The sequence below is a fragment of the Boeremia exigua genome, assembly GCF_020726555.1.
Source record: "Boeremia exigua strain MPI-SDFR-AT-0100 chromosome Unknown C7974scaffold_4, whole genome shotgun sequence".
Lineage (NCBI taxonomy): Eukaryota > Fungi > Ascomycota > Dothideomycetes > Pleosporales > Didymellaceae > Boeremia > Boeremia exigua.
Genome location: NW_025763521.1, coordinates 227834 through 242923, shown reverse-complemented (window position 1 = coordinate 242923; position 15090 = coordinate 227834). Strand labels below are relative to the sequence as shown.

Below are 15090 nucleotides of genomic sequence, written 5' to 3'. Positions count from 1 at the left end.
CCTGACGCTGGTCTCCAAACTATTCACTGTAGTACTTTTGCACGAAGGATTTTGATTTGAAAAGCACTGTCACCTCTGACCACAACCTTTCAGGATGCAACACTCTTGATCGCTCGGGTCTCCTCATAGTCGTATCGTCTGAACAGTTGTTTTACATTGCTGAGTGGGGTATCATAATGGACGACGATTTCGCTACCGTCATAAGGCTTTCGGTCTCACCTCTTCCCTGGCTAGTCGCTCCAGATATGCTCTCAGCAATGCCTGCGTACTTGCCGGATCGTCTCTTTCCCTTCTCTCCTCATAGTGTCTCCAAAACTCTAGTACCACTTCAACAGCAATGAGCGCGATGATTGCCCATTCCAGTCTCAATCCATGCTTCTCGCTCAGCTGTTCGCGCAGCACGCTTGCAATCTCTTGCGCGAAGCCGATCTTTTCGTTCAGTACCTTGATTCTGACCCCGACGTCCAAAGCGCGGCCGACGTCGTCGTAGTAGCCACCCAGCCCCAGCTCATGCCGCGAGTCCCAGAACAGGTCTGGCATGCTGTCTGTGAGCTCTGAATAGAGGTTTAGCTGCGCCCGTATGGAAAGCAGTTCGCCAGTCTTTCGGAGTATGAAGGAGCGTGTGAAGGGCGAGCGGGTGTGCTTTGCAGCGAGCATGTTGGGAATCTCGCGAGTCGAGTGTTGGTAGTTTGATAGGAGCGTTTCAAGGACAGCAAGCTTCGTAGACCGTGCCAGACCAGACGAGAACGCAATCTTAGCAAGGACCGTGTCAACCTCCGGCGATGCAGGACCAGAATCAGTTGGTGTTGCGATGGAAGAATCAGGACCCTGCTCGGGCTTTGTTCCCAATACGATTGTGTCACCAACGACTTCGCTGCTCTCGCGTGAACTATCCTCCAGGTAGTCGAGGTCTTCGGTCTCGAGAAGCTCGAGGTGTGAGCCCTCTGCTGCGGCAGGCAAGATCTGCTGCACAAGCTTCAGAGCCTCCCGTTCGCGGACGTTCCATGTGACGACTGTGCCAGAGGGGAAGATGAAGATGTCGCCCTGTTGGAAGTCTTTGACCTCAGACGGTCGGTCGCTGGTCTGTATGTGGAGCACTTGTGGGTAGAGTCCGGTCTGGAAAGGATCGAGCTCGTAGCCTTGGGCTTTGACAAGGTTTGCGGCGATGGCGATGTTGTATGTCTCGGCGGCGCAGTACGCGGTCACTGTTTTGGTTTCGGCATCTGGGTCGATGAAGCGTGTTCGGCCACGCGACTTGACAAATGTTCGTGATCGTTGTGCTTCGACAGCAACACTGCGTAGCGAGGATGTCTTCCCCGCAGTCTTTCGTGGCGCGTGTTTCGGCGCCTCGGTTTTGCCATTCACATCCTCCTGCTTTTTCCGGAGTGACGCATTGACGGAGAATGCTCGTGCTGGGGTCAGACGCAACGGCAGGTGATTTAATGTTTGAGACGTTCGTTGTGTACACCTTGCAGCGGTTCGTATCAAGGCGGAAGGCGCGTTCGACGCGTAGAATGCCATCGCCGGCGACGTGATACCGTATTCGGACGCTCAATGGTCATGGCGAATGGTGGAGGCCAGTGCTTGTGCCGTCAAAAGAGTTTCGGTGGAGCCTGCGAAGATCCCTGCACGGCTCCGAGGGTCCAGCCACAGCGCATTGGGCCTACGCACGTCACGTCAAGCTACACCTCACGATCTAAGCTTCGCAACTCCCCACGCCCACCGCAGCTCATGCCCATGTCGCCAGCATGGCTGCGGATCCGACCGACGATGACCAGCAGGCGGTGACAAGGGATGGAGCTGGCAACAGCAGAGATGCCGCCCAGCACGTCGACACGCATGGCGCCGAGGACGATGACGATGAGGACGACGAAGCAGACGAAGAGCCCAAGCTCAAGTACAGCCGTTTGACGAGCAGTCTCGGTCCTGTATATCGCAATGGCGACGCGACAAGCTCTTTCCTGGTGGCTGGTGACAAGATGGTATGGTTATAGCTCGGGCTCCTCGAGAGCTGCGTGTCGCAACCCGTATACTGAGCTCTACACAGATCGTTGGCACACACAATGGCAATATCGTGAGTCTGTACATCACGGCAACATAAATACCTTCTAACATCACCAGCACACCCTCGCCATCCCATCGTTCCAGATACTGCGCACATACAACGCCCACCCCTCGGCCTCGGTCACCGCACTTTCCGTCTCACCACTCCCGCGCACGCAGTCATTCGTGAATCAAATCGGCTCGCCCACCAGAGCGCCAGAGGTCGATGCGCCACGAAAAACCACACCGCAGCCTGGCCGCGACCCTCGCAGGCCCCAGCAAAATCCAGTTCCCAATACCCCTTCAAATCAGATCTACATCGCATCAGCATCTATAGATGGCCACGTTTGCGTGTCCTCCTTGATCGACCCGAAAGACGTCACTCTGCGCAATTTCGCCCGTCCGATCCAGGCTGTCGCACTATCGCCAGACTACAAGAACGATCGCTCATATCTCTCGGGAGGTTTGGCTGGCGAACTGATCCTGACAAGCGGCGGCCCAATAGGTACCCGCGCAACCGCAAACACGAGCTCGGCATCTCAAGCAGCGCAAGGATGGCTTGGAGCAATAGGTCTTGGAGGAAACACCGGTCGAGACACGATCCTGCACTCGGGAGAAGGCTCCATCAGTACGATCAAATGGTCGTTGTCTGGGAAGTACGTGGTATGGGTCAACGAAGAAGGCATCAGGTTCATGCGCACGAACCTGTTCCTCGACAGCGCAGACTCTGAACTAGCATGGAAGAGGATAGGCTTCGTTGGGAAACCTAATCGCCGTGTCTGGCAAGATATGGCAGCTCTGTGGAAAGCAAGAGTAGACTGGGTCGACGATGAGTCACTGGAGTCAGACGATGATGCTATCATGAGCATGAACAGCCATCGGGAGAACAAGGATGACGCCACTCTGCCTCACCACCGAAGGCATAAGTCAGGCAAGGGGCCCAAGGTAGAAAAGGTCGAGAAATTGGTCGTAGGATGGGGAGATGCCGCGTGGATCATTCATGTTGTTCCTGGAGAAGTCTTCGGTAATGGCAGGACTGGCGAAAGGTCTCCTGGCAGCATCGAAGTTCCTCATCAGTAAGTTATTCGTCATCTGGGGCGATCATGACTAACATTTACTAGTCTCAAGTTTGACGATTGTATTGTTTCTGGCATCTCGCTTTATACCCCTTCCCTACTTCTCGTTCTTGCATATCGTACACATGATGACGATGACAACCCCGTCGAAACGACTCCACGCCGCGGCATGCACCGGCGCGCGAATGGCCTATCTCCTGAGCTCAAGCTCATCGACGCTGTCACCCAAGAGGAAGTCGAAGTCGACTCTTTGACAGTCAGCAGATACGAAACGCTTTCAGCAGCCGACTATCACCTAGGAACTTTATACATACCGCATCCCAAGGCCATGACACCTGCACAGAAGAGCGCACTCGAGGCTATCGGAGGAGGTATTTGGGATGCCGGTGTCAGTGCAACGAGGATGTTCAGTTCCGGCGCCAGTGTTCTCAACATACCGATAGGTTCAGAGTCAAAGCCATCATCTCTGTCATCTGCGAGTGGTACTGTGCCATCTCTACTAGCTCGTGGACGACAGACGCCAGTCCATCCAAACGCTGCGACCGCAGGCCTCAAAGTCTTCATCCACAGTCCGTACGACTGTGTGTTGGCCATCAAGCGAGACCTGACAGATCACTTCAACTGGGAACTAGAGCACGAGAACTACAAAGATGCATGGGAGCTTCTAGAGGACCACCCGGAAGTTGTCAGCTCTGCCAGCCAATCCGTGGCGGAGAACTCGCCAGCTGGCACACCTGTCTTAAAGCAAGGAAGCCTGCAGGATTTCTTCGCCGACGAGACTGATTCACAAGATACGGTTTCTGCTGCAAGAGCAAATCAAAACACGGCTGTTGAGAAGGAGAAGCGACGTGTTGGTGACCTCTGGGTGCAGCAGTTAGTAAACGCAGGCAACTGGAATGGGGCTGGTAAGGTTGCCGGCCGAGTCCTAGGCACCTCCACGAGATGGGAGCACTGGGTGTGGAAGTTTGCGCAAACGAACCACTTTGACGAAATCTCTCCTTATATCCCAACCAAGCAGCTGCAGCCACCGCTTCCATCTATGGTGTACGAGGTCATTCTCGGGCACTACATCATCAATGACCGGATCAGATTCAAGCACCTGCTCGAGGCATGGGATCCGGATCTCTTCGACATCAACAGCGTGATCGAAGCTATCAAAGCCAAACTGAACGCCGGAGATGTAACCGAAGACTCTGTCGAGGGCAACGAACACGGCCGAGACTGGCGGATACTGCAAGATGGTCTTGCGAAGCTGTACCTTGCGAGTGGCCGCCAGCGCGAGGCACTGCGCTGCTATATTCGCCTGCAGAACGCCGATGCTGCTATGAGCATTATTCGCGAGTTCCATCTCGTCGAGGCTGTCAGGGACGATATTCCCGGGTTTCTACTACTGCGCGTATCGAGAGAGCAGATGGCGTCCGCACCACTGGAAGACCTGGAAGAAGCATCGTCGGAGACTATCGAGGTGCTGGTCGAAGAAGGATGTCGTGGAACCATTCTGGCTGATGAGGTCGTCACACAGCTTCGAGAAAGCAAGAAGAGAGACTCGTTCCAGCCGTTCTTGTTCTTCTACCTTCGACGTCTATGGAAGCCAGAATTGCACGAGCGCAAGGCCAGGACAGCAAAAGAACGCGTTGCTGAAGACCGCTTGGCTGCAGACGGCAAGATCGTGGCCGAGGGCTTCTCTGACCTCATGGTTGAGCTGTTCGCTGAATACGATCGCCCATTGTTAATGGAGTTCCTCCGCAAGTCGCAGAGCTTCGATCTCAGCAAGGCCACGGCTATCTGTGAGACCAGGGAGTACATCCCAGAGCTTGTGTAAGTCCTGAGTCTGATACAAGTTGCCCATGCTGACAACGCTAGACACATACTCTCGAAGACCGGCCAGACTAAGCGCGCCTTGTACCTGATCATCGAGAAGCTCTCCGATGTCAGCTTCGCAATATCGTTCGCAAAGGAGCAAGATGATCCAGATCTGTGGAACGACCTTCTCGACTACTCGATGGATAAGCCGCAGTTCATCAGAGGCTTGCTGGCAGAAGTCGGTACAGCTATCGATCCCATTCAGCTCGTTCGCCGTATCCCCGAGGGTCTTGAGATTGAAGGCCTCAGAGACGGCATTGGCCGCATGGTCCGCGAATACGAGATCCAGCATTCGATATCCGAGGGCGTAGCCAGAGTGCTGCGCGGTGAAGTCGCGGCGGGTATGGACACTCTCCGCGCGGGACAGAAGCGGGCTGTCAAGTTTGAGGTCATACCCTGTGATGAAGAAGACAGTGTGCACGAGGAATTGCCTGGCGCACAGAACGGAGTCTCCAAACGCAAAGAGGTCGACATACGGCCCAAGGGAGTCGACCCCAAACTTGCAGCAAAGGTGCTCAGCGGCAATACCACCGCTGCTGCGTCAATAAACCAAGCGCCTGTAGCCGACCCTGCTCCAGCAGAAGATCCGTCCGTGGAAGCACCCGCAGGCCACTGCACGGGCTGTCGCGAAGCATTCACCCTCCCCACCGCTGAGGAGGAAGAAGTTATGGAACTCCCTCTGCCCAAGTCCCGCGACACACTAGTCGGGTTTGCGTGCGGCCACGTTTTCCATCTCAGCTGCTTGCTGCCGAAGACAAGTGCCAGCGCTAGTGTCGCAGCAACCTTGCAGCAGCAACTCGCGAACGATGCGCTGGAAAGCGACGGCAGGTGGAGCAGGAGCGTTGGCGCAAAGGTCGCGCATGCGCACGTCATCAAGAGCGCGATTGGGCGCGGCTGCGTTGTTTGTCGAGAGCGCGAAGGCATGGTCGGTGATGAGTAGCGTGGACAGGAAGCCGCTCATGGCATGTATATAGGATTGAGGAACGCGTTGGATACGACGCAGGCTGGAGGCAGTCAGCACTGTGGCAGAAGTCCAATCGAAGAAGTAAAGAATGTATAATGTGCAGCAACCTCCAAGGCGAAAGCAGAGACGAACCGCAAAAACACACGGCGCTCGGAAGGCAGACTCTTCTACCTTCCCTCGCACCTCCTCGAAGTGTCGTTCGCCGCCACGTGCGAGATAACGCATTTACACACCTTCTCAATCCGTGTGTCTGACTCTGGAGTGCAAGTTCGGCCTCACCCGAATAACGCAGGAGATCGCCCCGAGTCTTCTCCTCAGGTGAAGATCTCTAGCGGGCCACGATTGCCTACCAAGTATCCCAAGCAATGGCATCAACGCGTTTGTACCTGATGAAATTTTGACGTCAGGTCGCTACTCAACTAACGCTTCGATTGGTTTCCGGAGCATAGCGATGCTAATGTTGCAACGCTGGAGAGGCTTCAACAGTGCGACAATACGGGCATATGGCGAAATCGCTCCATTTCTAGTGACTACCTTTAGAGATCAGATCTGGTCAGGCACTTCCATTGCCGAGTTGTGTGTTCAAAACGGCGTTCGGGACGGCCGCTACTCCCGTTCAGGTATTTTACCTGGCTTCGACCGGACAGCAGCTACTTCGCGGTCCAGAATTTTGTGCGTACCACTACAACACATTTCGTGAGCGTTGAAATCCATCCGATCTGGAATTTCGTTGCATTAAGTTGTGTCACTCTCGCTTGCCGTCAAGTCGTGTCGTCCCTCTCCTGCCTTCCAAATGTGTCACTCTCTCTTGCCATTCGACTATTGACTACCTGTCTTGGCACGCAAGCTAGCAGCGTCGCATATCAATAGCTCTCAGGGCTCTGCTCACTTCTGCTTCTTCGTCTCACACTGCTTTGCACTGAGACCCTGCATTGGCTGACCCCTGTGTAGCGATTGGACTGTACTTGTGCAGGCCAACCTCGACCTCTTCATTGAGTGTTGGGTAGGACTTCTCGCGTATTCTGTACGCAGTTGTCGCTGGTTCTTAAGCGTATTACGTACGTGGTAGAATTGGTTTGAGGCTTTTCGGAATAGCGAAACGTTCCTCATCAATCTTCATCTTCTCTTCTTTCACTGTTTTACAGTGATGTCGCATCGTCCCCGCAACAAGCCTAGCAGGCGTCAACGCATAGCGTTGCGCAATGGTGCAGCACCGGCGATAGGAAGCGAGAGTCAGCAGGCTTTCGTCGGGCGGCTGGACCACCACTATCGTCCGCATTATCAGCCTCGACGTTCTCCTTCGCCAAGGGATTACGGGAGTTACTCGACACACATGTCCAGCTACAGAGGTGGTCAATCGCCATCGCCTCGTCGGTATCGTTCTCCACGAGACGACAGAAGGTCGAGATCACCATCACCTCGTCGACGTGAGTCTCCGCGAGATGACAGGAGGCGGAGATCACCGCCATCTCGTCGAAATGAATCTTCTCGATATGACAGAAGGCTAAGGTCGCCATCGCATATCTCGGGCACACTTGGCCGCGCCGACTCACAATCAGACGTAGCGAATTTGGAGTTACTTGCAGTTGCTATTATTGCAGTGACAGACTTCGTCAGAGCGGATCCAAACGCTTCCGTACCAGCTCTAAACTCTCCTAAGGCAACTTCAGGTCCTCCTGTGGCAATTGCGGAACCTCCTGGTCCGTCTGTGGTAATTGCGGAACTTCCTGCAGTGAGTTCAGAACCCCATGCAGCAGCAGCAGCAGCAGGATCTATCATTGGTGCAGATCAGCAGCAGAACGACTCAGGGATAAGCTTGAGACAGCATGCAGAGTGGCGACCTATGGACTTGCCAACCAAACATGAGAGTATGGAGGAGTCTCAAACTGCAGCGCACCCCGCAGTTCCGGTGATGAACCTAGGACAGAACAGTCCAGGCATGAATTCAAGAAAAATTCCAGATTCGGAAGATTCGGATTCTTTCATCGGGTCTGAAAGCAGTGAAAAGCCTGAAACTGTTGCGGCGCCGCCTGGAGATCTGGTGTTGGACCCAGAGCAGAACCATCCAGACACGAATTTGAGGTCAGCTTCAGATTCGCAAGCCACAGATCCCGAAAACAAAGAGCGTTAGTTCAAGGTAGAAGATGTCTCGCGCGGAGTATCCGTGGAGCCCACATCGCTAGAGCCCTTTGCCGTATTCGGATCGGCCGCAGTTTCATTGCTCCATGATACAGAATCCATGATGTTCTTCTCATCAGGTGGGTTGACAATGGGGTCGAGAGCATCGCCAAGGTCCATGGCGTCTGAATCTGTAGTCTCCGGGTTGATAGGGCTGGGAACAGAGTTCAAAGGAGGCTTAGGAGCAGCTGAAGATATCAAGGCATCAGCGGAGCCAGCAGAAGTAGCTAGACGCTTGCCTTCGTTCAATACAACGGTGTACTTAGCCTGCTCTGCTTCCTCTTTATCTGGCGCTTGGAGGGATCCAATTTAGTTTGAGAATCAAGATTCTAGGTTTCGTTGGCTTTGGCCTTGTGTAGAGGCCCATTGTCATGAGTGGCGGCCTTCTTGCCCTTCAATCGAGCATCTTTGCCACCGTTAAAGGTTCCTATCACCATCCTGAGTGTATCGCGCAATGTAATATAGGCATCACAGAACTTGCTAGAATTTGCAGCCTACTTTGGTTTATCATTGGCAAGAATGTATCTTTGTTCGTCCTCATCTGAGGCGATGTGACCGTTTTGTGCATGCACGTGATTGCCGCATGCCTCCCACGTGGGGGAACCGATCGCTCGGCTATTTCACACGCGCACGGACCCCCGGCCTACCAAAAAACGGCCACCTTCAACAGCCGATATCTCGACGACCACGACAGCTACGGGCAAGCTGCAAAGGCAAAAAGAATGCTGTTAAGCCCGACGAGGGGCTCGAACCCTCAACCTTGAGATTAAGAGTCTCACGCGCTACCGATTGTGCCAGCCGGGCTTGCTGTTGCTTGATGAAGTATACCACATTTTTGAAATTTATGTATACAGTAAATTCTGAGGCAAACGCGTGTTCTATCGGCACCGTGCTATCACCAGGAAAGCGAGAGTTGGGCACTGTGGGTGAGAACCGGCGAATGTCGGGTAGCTGGACTCTTCTCCGCCGAGCTTCGGATGTCGGCACCGGATCGTCGCGCCGAAAGCTCTGATGGCCACACGATGTCTCGCTGCCAGCATTCGTCATACATCAATTGTCAAGGCGCTCGAACACAGGATCTTCCATACCGCAACACTCACGCCTCAGCCATTCAGCGAAGTTATGTCAATAGTTTTCATTCGTCTGATCGCTGGTTAAGCACCGATCATGCCGTGTCGGCTTCATTCTACATAAACAGGGAGTATCACACCGTCATCCTATCATGAACACAAATTGCGCGAGATGTTGAATATTCAATCAACCGATGCGCATCCTTTTTGTTGAAAACGCCGTCGTACGCCATGCAAGAACACACATTACCAAGTCTGCACGTCGGAGACTTAGATGGGGAGAGGGAAGGTGACGGCCCAGGCAGCGATCTCCTTCTTGAGGCTCGCGATCTCCTCAACCTCGCCAGAGGTGACCTTGGCCTTGAAGTCCTTGAGCTTGTTGGCCTCCTTGGGGAGCTCGGACTGGATCTTCTTGCACAGCTTGATGACAGTGTCAATGTAGTGAGCAATCTTCTCAAAGTCCTTCTCGCCGAGACCACGCGAGGTCATGGCAGGGGCACCAATGCGGATACCCATGGGGGTAAGAGCAGACTTGTCACCAGGAGTGGTGTTCTTGTTGCAGGCAATGTTGACCTGCTCGAGAACGGCCTCGACACGAGCACCGTCAAGGGCCCACTGCTTAAGGTCGATCAAGACCATGTGGTTGTCGGTACCGTCAGTGACGAGCTTGAAGCCGAGCTCGGTGAAGGTGTTCTCGAGCTGCTTGGCGTTCTTGACGACCTGCTGCTGGTACAGCTTGAAGTCCTCGGTCTGAGCCTGCTTGAGGGCAACGGCGAGCGCGGTGATGGTGTGGTTGTGGGGTCCACCCTGGTGACCGGGGAAGACAGAGAAGTTGATGGGGCCCTCAAGATCGTAGAGGGTCTGCTTGCCGCTCTTCGCGTCGGTGCTGCGGACGCCCTTGCGGAAGAAGATCATGGCACCACGGGGACCACGGAGCGACTTGTGGGTGGTCGTGGTAACGATGTCGCAGTAGGGGAAGGGCGACTTGTTGACACCAGCAGCGACGAGACCAGAGATATGGGCCATATCCATCATGAGGTAGCAGCCAACCTTGTCGGCAATCTGGCGCATGCGAGCGTAATCAATCTCACGGCAGTAGGCCGAGGTACCGGCAACCAGGACCTTGGGGCGGTACATCAGGGCGTTCTGCTCGAGCTGGTCGTAGTCGATGAGGCCAGTGTCGAGGTTGACGCGGTAGGGGAAGGTCTCGAAGTATGTGGAAACGGCAGAGATCTTCCTCTGGGGGGTCTGGTAGCCGTGGGACAAGTGACCGCCGTGGGGCAGGTCAAGACCCATGAGCCTCTCGTGAGGCCTCATGATGGCCTGGTAGACCTGGAGGTTGGCAGGGGAGCCGGACAAGCACTGGACGTTGACGCCCCACTTCTCGCTGTCAAGGCCGAACGCCTCGAGGGCGCGCTTCTGGCAGAGCAGCTCGATGGCGTCGATGTGCTCGTTGCCGCCGTAGTAGCGGGCACCGGGGTAGCCCTCCGAGTACTTGTTCGACATAGGCGAACCAAGCGCATCGAAGACGGCGCGGGATGTGACATTCTCGGAGGCAATGAGGAGGATGGACTCGCGCTGACGCTGGATCTCGCGTTCCTACAGATTATTAGCGACTGTGCATATACCAAAACGAAGCTTTACGCACCATGATCTGAGCAACCTCCTGGTCAGTGTCCACCAGGGACTTCTCCATGAGCTGTCATGAGTCAGTATTCATCCATTGTCCATACACGTGCGGGGAAACATACGTCCTGGTGGGACTTGGGGAGCGCGTAGTTAGACATGTTGGAACAATTGATGGGGGGAGAAAGGATTGGGGGCGAAAAGGATGAAGAGAGATGAAGAGCGAAGACGAGAGGTTTTAAGTAAGCCTTGCCAGAGTACTGGATGGATAAAACCTCGTGCCACACGCCGCGCCCTCAACTTTTTTGCGAGGGGCATCTCGAACTACGCCTATTTAGGCAAGGTGCCCCGCTTCACCTGTCCATCGCAGCCGGTCATCGGACTCCGATTTCTCAGTAGGGATCGAACATCCTCATTTCCAGGAATATTGAGGCTCGTCGGAGCTGTCGCTTGTCATTGTTTGCGCCTCATGGGTTGCTTTCCTGTTTGCGGTGCGAACGCTCGACTTGCATGCAGCTCTGGTGTCGAGCACCTTCCCCGCGTTTCGTCTGCGAGGATTTTCCGGATGCATCAATGACTTCACCAGTATGAGTGGTTAGACGCGATTCACGTGCAAATCGAACTAGTATTGAGTTGAAGAGAAGTTCATTGATCTTTACGACATTTCCGTCTTGTTCTGTCGTTTACTACATAAATACATCCCATCAATGCGTCCCTTCCGTCATTCGTGTCATCGTCTGGTCTTACTCTGCGCTTGTCTCGCGATGCCAAAGCCAAACAAAAGTCCGCCCAACGCCTAATATGCAAAAATCGTTCTGGAAACAGAATCGTCGCGTCGCCAAAAAGGGTATGTAGTCGAAAGCCAAGTACACTCGGCGAAAAATACAAGGCGGGCAAAATCGTCCCTCTATCATTACTTCTCCGTAGAAAATGGGTGGCCACCGCAACACGCTTAGTCGTCGGTCAGGCGGTCGAGAACAACAATACTGATAATCATAACGAGCAACCCGATGGTCACTATTATGAGCAGTACGAAGCTAAACCATCCTAATACCATGGCTGAGGTGCCGACGCCGGATTTGACACTCCCGTTCCCTAGATCTTGCGCGATTGTTGCTGCAGCGACAGATGCTGTGTGCTGCCACAGTACGGAGACGAGGACGAAGATCGACGAGATGAAGATGAGCGCAAGAGCGACCTGAGACACGGGCCTCGATGGGAACGGCTTGACATCGACATCAGAGCCTGTGTTCTGGTCCCTCTCCTCGTGCCACCCCGGGAAGGTTGCGAGCAGAATGAACGTGAAAAAGGCGAGAATGATGGCGACAATGAGGAGATAGGGGAAAACGACGGCATCCTTGAAGGTTGCGGCGACCCAGACAAGATTGAGCGGGTCTTGATCGATGGACAAGTTGGTGACGAGCGCGGTCGCGTTGTTGGAGCAGATGTAGCCACCGCCATCGCGGTTGATGCAAATGCCAAAGTATCCAACGCGCACACCGAGCTGTGCGTTACTGACAATGTTTGCGATGGCCTGGGTGACGCCAGGGTCGACTTGCTCGGTCGAGTATGTGGGTGTGTACTTCTCGTACCAGAGCGAGATGAGGAAGATGCCGGGAATGAGCGGCGATGTGGAGGAGCATCCTGCCAGTAGTAGTGCTGCGTCACGTCAGTGTACGGTCGCGCGCGTTTTTCGCGTTTTGGCTTACATAGTAGGATGATAGCGATGGCTATCAAGATCATGAGTATGTGGTGGAAACCGAGAAACGGTATCAGCCCTATTGTCGTCAGTCTACATTCCATCTTCAAAGCCGGCGACTACCCACGTTGCATGCTGACCGCAAATCTGAGGTTCGCCATGTTTTCTGTGTCCCTTGCAAAATGTGCCTATTGCGCAACAGTTGACCCTGCGCCCTGAGGGCCGGGTAAGATGGTCGATGGAATGCACTCAGATGAGTCTGCGCGAGCGTTGTTGCCGTCCCAGGAATGTTCGCCGGTGTTTAGGTGCGGTACGTGGGTCGCTTCAATGTTCTCGACTACCACGTGTGGGGAGCTCTTGCAGTCTGGGTAGGAATGTTAGAATCCCGATGATGTGAGGAATGTTCGAGAGTGGATAGCTTAGAGTGTGTCTTGCGCGCGCTTGCAGATACCGAGTACTATGCTGTCTCAAAATGCATGAGGCTGGGGAGGAGGCGGGTCTACAGTAAGAGGTGGCTGGCATGTTTACTTAGCGCGTAACAACGGGCAACGCAGTCGTACCAACGTCATCCTAGCCCGCGTCACAACAGGGACCAGCCAATCATCCCCACCCGGGGGATACCTTTAGAGGAGAATCAGGCCTGTTCCTGCAGGGCCGCGCCAAAGTTGGCTCCCGTGGTGATGCGTCCCAGCCTCCTGCTTTTCGCGTGCAACGTGGCAGCGCCAGAGTTAAGATTGCGCAGACCGCCAGCTGAACAGACCCTGAGGACAGCGAGACTTTGCACGTTCTCCACCGTCATCCACCTTGAACGCTTGTAGATGAGGTGATGCGAAGTGTGGCTGGTGGAGCCATGGACTCCGCAGATTCACAGTCCCACAGCGGCAGCCTCACGAAATTCGCCTCGCCCCTCTACCGGTCAAGGCGTCCTCAGCACGGTCCACGAAAATCACGACGAGCACGGACGGGTCAATAACAGGTTGGGTATCATATTGCTATAGCTGGTTGTACTAATACGCGCGCATTGGTTTCATCCATGCGTTGTCAGCGGCTTCCGTGCTCTTTTCAGGCGCGTACGTGCGGAGGGGTTGCATCCACGCCTCGTGCGAACCACGGTCTGGGCCTTCCGGGGGAGCATTGCTTGCCAGGTTACACTGCCTGAATATGCGGACCTCGTCGGGCGCGAATGCACCAACAACACTGTGAATCGTACCCTGGTTGTTGAACAGAACCAAATCACCTTCCTCCCAGTCGTGGCAGTACACCAATTCTGGCGCAATACCTGGTCGCTGCAGTCGATAGACGATGTCTCGCACCTCTTTCAGATCATCAATCACGGAACCGTTCCCCAAGTGCAGCCTGCGCACTGCAGAGGGATGAATCTGGAGGGCGAGCTTGCCAGTCAACGGATTCTTCCAGCACATTGGCAGCCGAAGGATTTTCGACTCGTCAACCGGCGGCAGCTCGCTTGCGGCCAGCTCCAAGCCGTCCGACTCCAGCCCTAAACCTGTCGACCTTGACTTTGCCGGCGACATCCAAATGTAGGGGTGCGCTGCATATTCAACCTTGGTCGTGCGGGCAAACTCCTTGTCGCTCTCGGATAGAATATCGTACATCGTATATCCAGACACGAACGCAGTCGTGCCTAGCGGGACCTGCAGTTCGTCTCCAGTACCATCATCGTAGCGAAGCGTCTGCGTTCGCCCCTTAGGTACTTTGACCGCCATAAGAGAGGTCACCCGCGGTGGCTGCAGGTCGTAAAGCGCCGCGTCGATGTGCCAGCGGTAAAAACGCGTGAAGTCCAAATCCTCAGCCTCGGGGACCGTAGTCTTGTGGAAGGTTTTGTGATGCGGATGCTTCAGCGTAATGTCCTTGAGTCCCTCAAAGTCCTTCACGAAGCCGTTGCCGATCACTTGCACTTGAGGCTGATGCGGAATTGTCTTGAGATCTGGGTGCAGGATGCTGCGCTTTGCATCCAGCGTCTTGCCATGTCCATAGCCCGAGCATGACGGGTCGAAACGCTGTGTAAGTTCGAACTGCGCCTTTGGTGTGGCGTGAGCCTGGTCTTTCAAAACCAAAACTGAGTGTGTGTACAATCCATTGTGGATGACCTTCCAGTCGTCTTCAGTCAGGTTGTTGACATCGAGGTTGGTAGCAGTAGCGCCAATGCTGCGGCGTGAATTGGCAGGGTGAGCAACTGGTGTAATCTGTATTGACGACATTATGATCTGTGAGTTTCTGGTGTTTGTGATGGATCCGTTGACTGCGGTCGCTCAATACTTATCTGTCAAGTTGCCTTCACTATGGTGGCATTTACTGTTGGTGGTGGACGCGGATGCTGCCGAAATCCTTATCAGCATCAGATTCCGCGCTTGCATCTCCGGCCATCGCCCGGTCGGCAGCGTGCGAGCCAGGAAGTAGCCGCTGCAGTAGGTACTCTGCTCTCTTGCAGGATGCAGCTACAGCTGGGCTCTAGACAAATTTTGCAGGGTGAAATACGTTCAGATCAAGCGCCATTCTCTATGGCTGGGGGCGAAAGTATCGGCGTTCGCCGACAAGAGCAGACAAGACGTA

General features: G+C 54.5%; 5 protein-coding genes and 1 non-coding gene across 6 annotated transcripts; 1 reads left to right on the top strand and 5 right to left on the bottom strand.

Annotated features, from left to right (window-relative positions):
- Positions 1-22: 22 nt before the first annotated feature.
- C7974DRAFT_141549 (uncharacterized protein) lies at positions 23-1574 on the bottom strand. Its single transcript, XM_046135603.1, has one exon. It carries the CDS (start codon positions 1519-1521, stop codon positions 199-201), a length of 1323 nt encoding a protein of 440 aa, XP_045998677.1. The 5' UTR covers positions 1522-1574; the 3' UTR covers positions 23-198.
- A 107-nt stretch (positions 1575-1681) lies between these two features.
- C7974DRAFT_141527 (uncharacterized protein) lies at positions 1682-6160 on the top strand. The gene is made up of 4 exons (XM_046135601.1): positions 1682-2074; positions 2122-3119; positions 3165-4937; positions 4983-6160. Exons 1-4 carry the CDS (start codon positions 1985-1987, stop codon positions 5920-5922), a joined length of 3801 nt encoding a protein of 1266 aa, XP_045998676.1. The 5' UTR covers positions 1682-1984; the 3' UTR covers positions 5923-6160.
- A 2695-nt stretch (positions 6161-8855) lies between these two features.
- C7974DRAFT_t48 lies at positions 8856-8928 on the bottom strand. Its single transcript has one exon. It is a non-coding gene; the product is annotated as a tRNA-Lys (tRNA).
- A 316-nt stretch (positions 8929-9244) lies between these two features.
- C7974DRAFT_389548 (serine hydroxymethyltransferase) lies at positions 9245-11087 on the bottom strand. Its single transcript, XM_046141377.1, has 3 exons — positions 10946-11087; positions 10843-10893; positions 9245-10793 (listed from the first exon to the last, which is right to left on the bottom strand). The coding sequence occupies exons 1-3, from the start codon at positions 10979-10981 to the stop codon at positions 9465-9467; spliced, it is 1416 nt and encodes a 471-aa protein (XP_045998675.1). The 5' UTR covers positions 10982-11087; the 3' UTR covers positions 9245-9464.
- A 364-nt stretch (positions 11088-11451) lies between these two features.
- Positions 11452-13043, bottom strand: C7974DRAFT_389546 (Ca2+ regulator and membrane fusion protein Fig1-domain-containing protein). The gene is made up of 3 exons (XM_046141376.1): positions 12647-13043; positions 12530-12598; positions 11452-12479 (listed from the first exon to the last, which is right to left on the bottom strand). Exons 1-3 carry the CDS (start codon positions 12678-12680, stop codon positions 11773-11775), a joined length of 810 nt encoding a protein of 269 aa, XP_045998674.1. The 5' UTR covers positions 12681-13043; the 3' UTR covers positions 11452-11772.
- A 483-nt stretch (positions 13044-13526) lies between these two features.
- Positions 13527-14738, bottom strand: C7974DRAFT_410929 (uncharacterized protein; the record flags this gene model as incomplete). Its single annotated transcript, XM_046143514.1, has 1 exon — positions 13527-14738. One exon carries the CDS (start codon positions 14736-14738, stop codon positions 13527-13529), a length of 1212 nt encoding a protein of 403 aa, XP_045998673.1.
- Positions 14739-15090: the final 352 nt, after the last annotated feature.

Bases quoted from the DNA above. Each gene is read 5' to 3' on its own strand.
- C7974DRAFT_141549 (XM_046135603.1), bottom strand. From the start codon at position 1,521: ATGGCATTCTACGCGTCGAACGCGCCTTCCGCCTTGATACGAACCGCT.
- C7974DRAFT_141527 (XM_046135601.1), top strand. From the start codon at position 1,985: ATGGTTATAGCTCGGGCTCCTCGAGAGCTGCGTGTCGCAACCCGTATA. The intron at 2,075-2,121 runs GTGAGTCTGTAC...TAACATCACCAG, and splicing joins GCACACACAATGGCAATATC to CACACCCTCGCCATCCCATC. The intron at 3,120-3,164 runs GTAAGTTATTCG...AACATTTACTAG, and splicing joins AGCATCGAAGTTCCTCATCA to TCTCAAGTTTGACGATTGTA.
- C7974DRAFT_389548 (XM_046141377.1), bottom strand. From the start codon at position 10,981: ATGTCTAACTACGCGCTCCCCAAGTCCCACCAGGAC. The intron at 10,894-10,945 runs GTATGTTTCCCC...GACTCATGACAG, and splicing joins TCCCCAAGTCCCACCAGGAC to CTCATGGAGAAGTCCCTGGT. The intron at 10,794-10,842 runs GTGCGTAAAGCT...AATAATCTGTAG, and splicing joins AGGAGGTTGCTCAGATCATG to GAACGCGAGATCCAGCGTCA.
- C7974DRAFT_389546 (XM_046141376.1), bottom strand. From the start codon at position 12,680: ATGGCGAACCTCAGATTTGCGGTCAGCATGCAAC. The intron at 12,599-12,646 runs GTGGGTAGTCGC...TGACGACAATAG, and splicing joins ATTTGCGGTCAGCATGCAAC to GGCTGATACCGTTTCTCGGT. The intron at 12,480-12,529 runs GTAAGCCAAAAC...GACGTGACGCAG, and splicing joins CATCGCTATCATCCTACTAT to CACTACTACTGGCAGGATGC.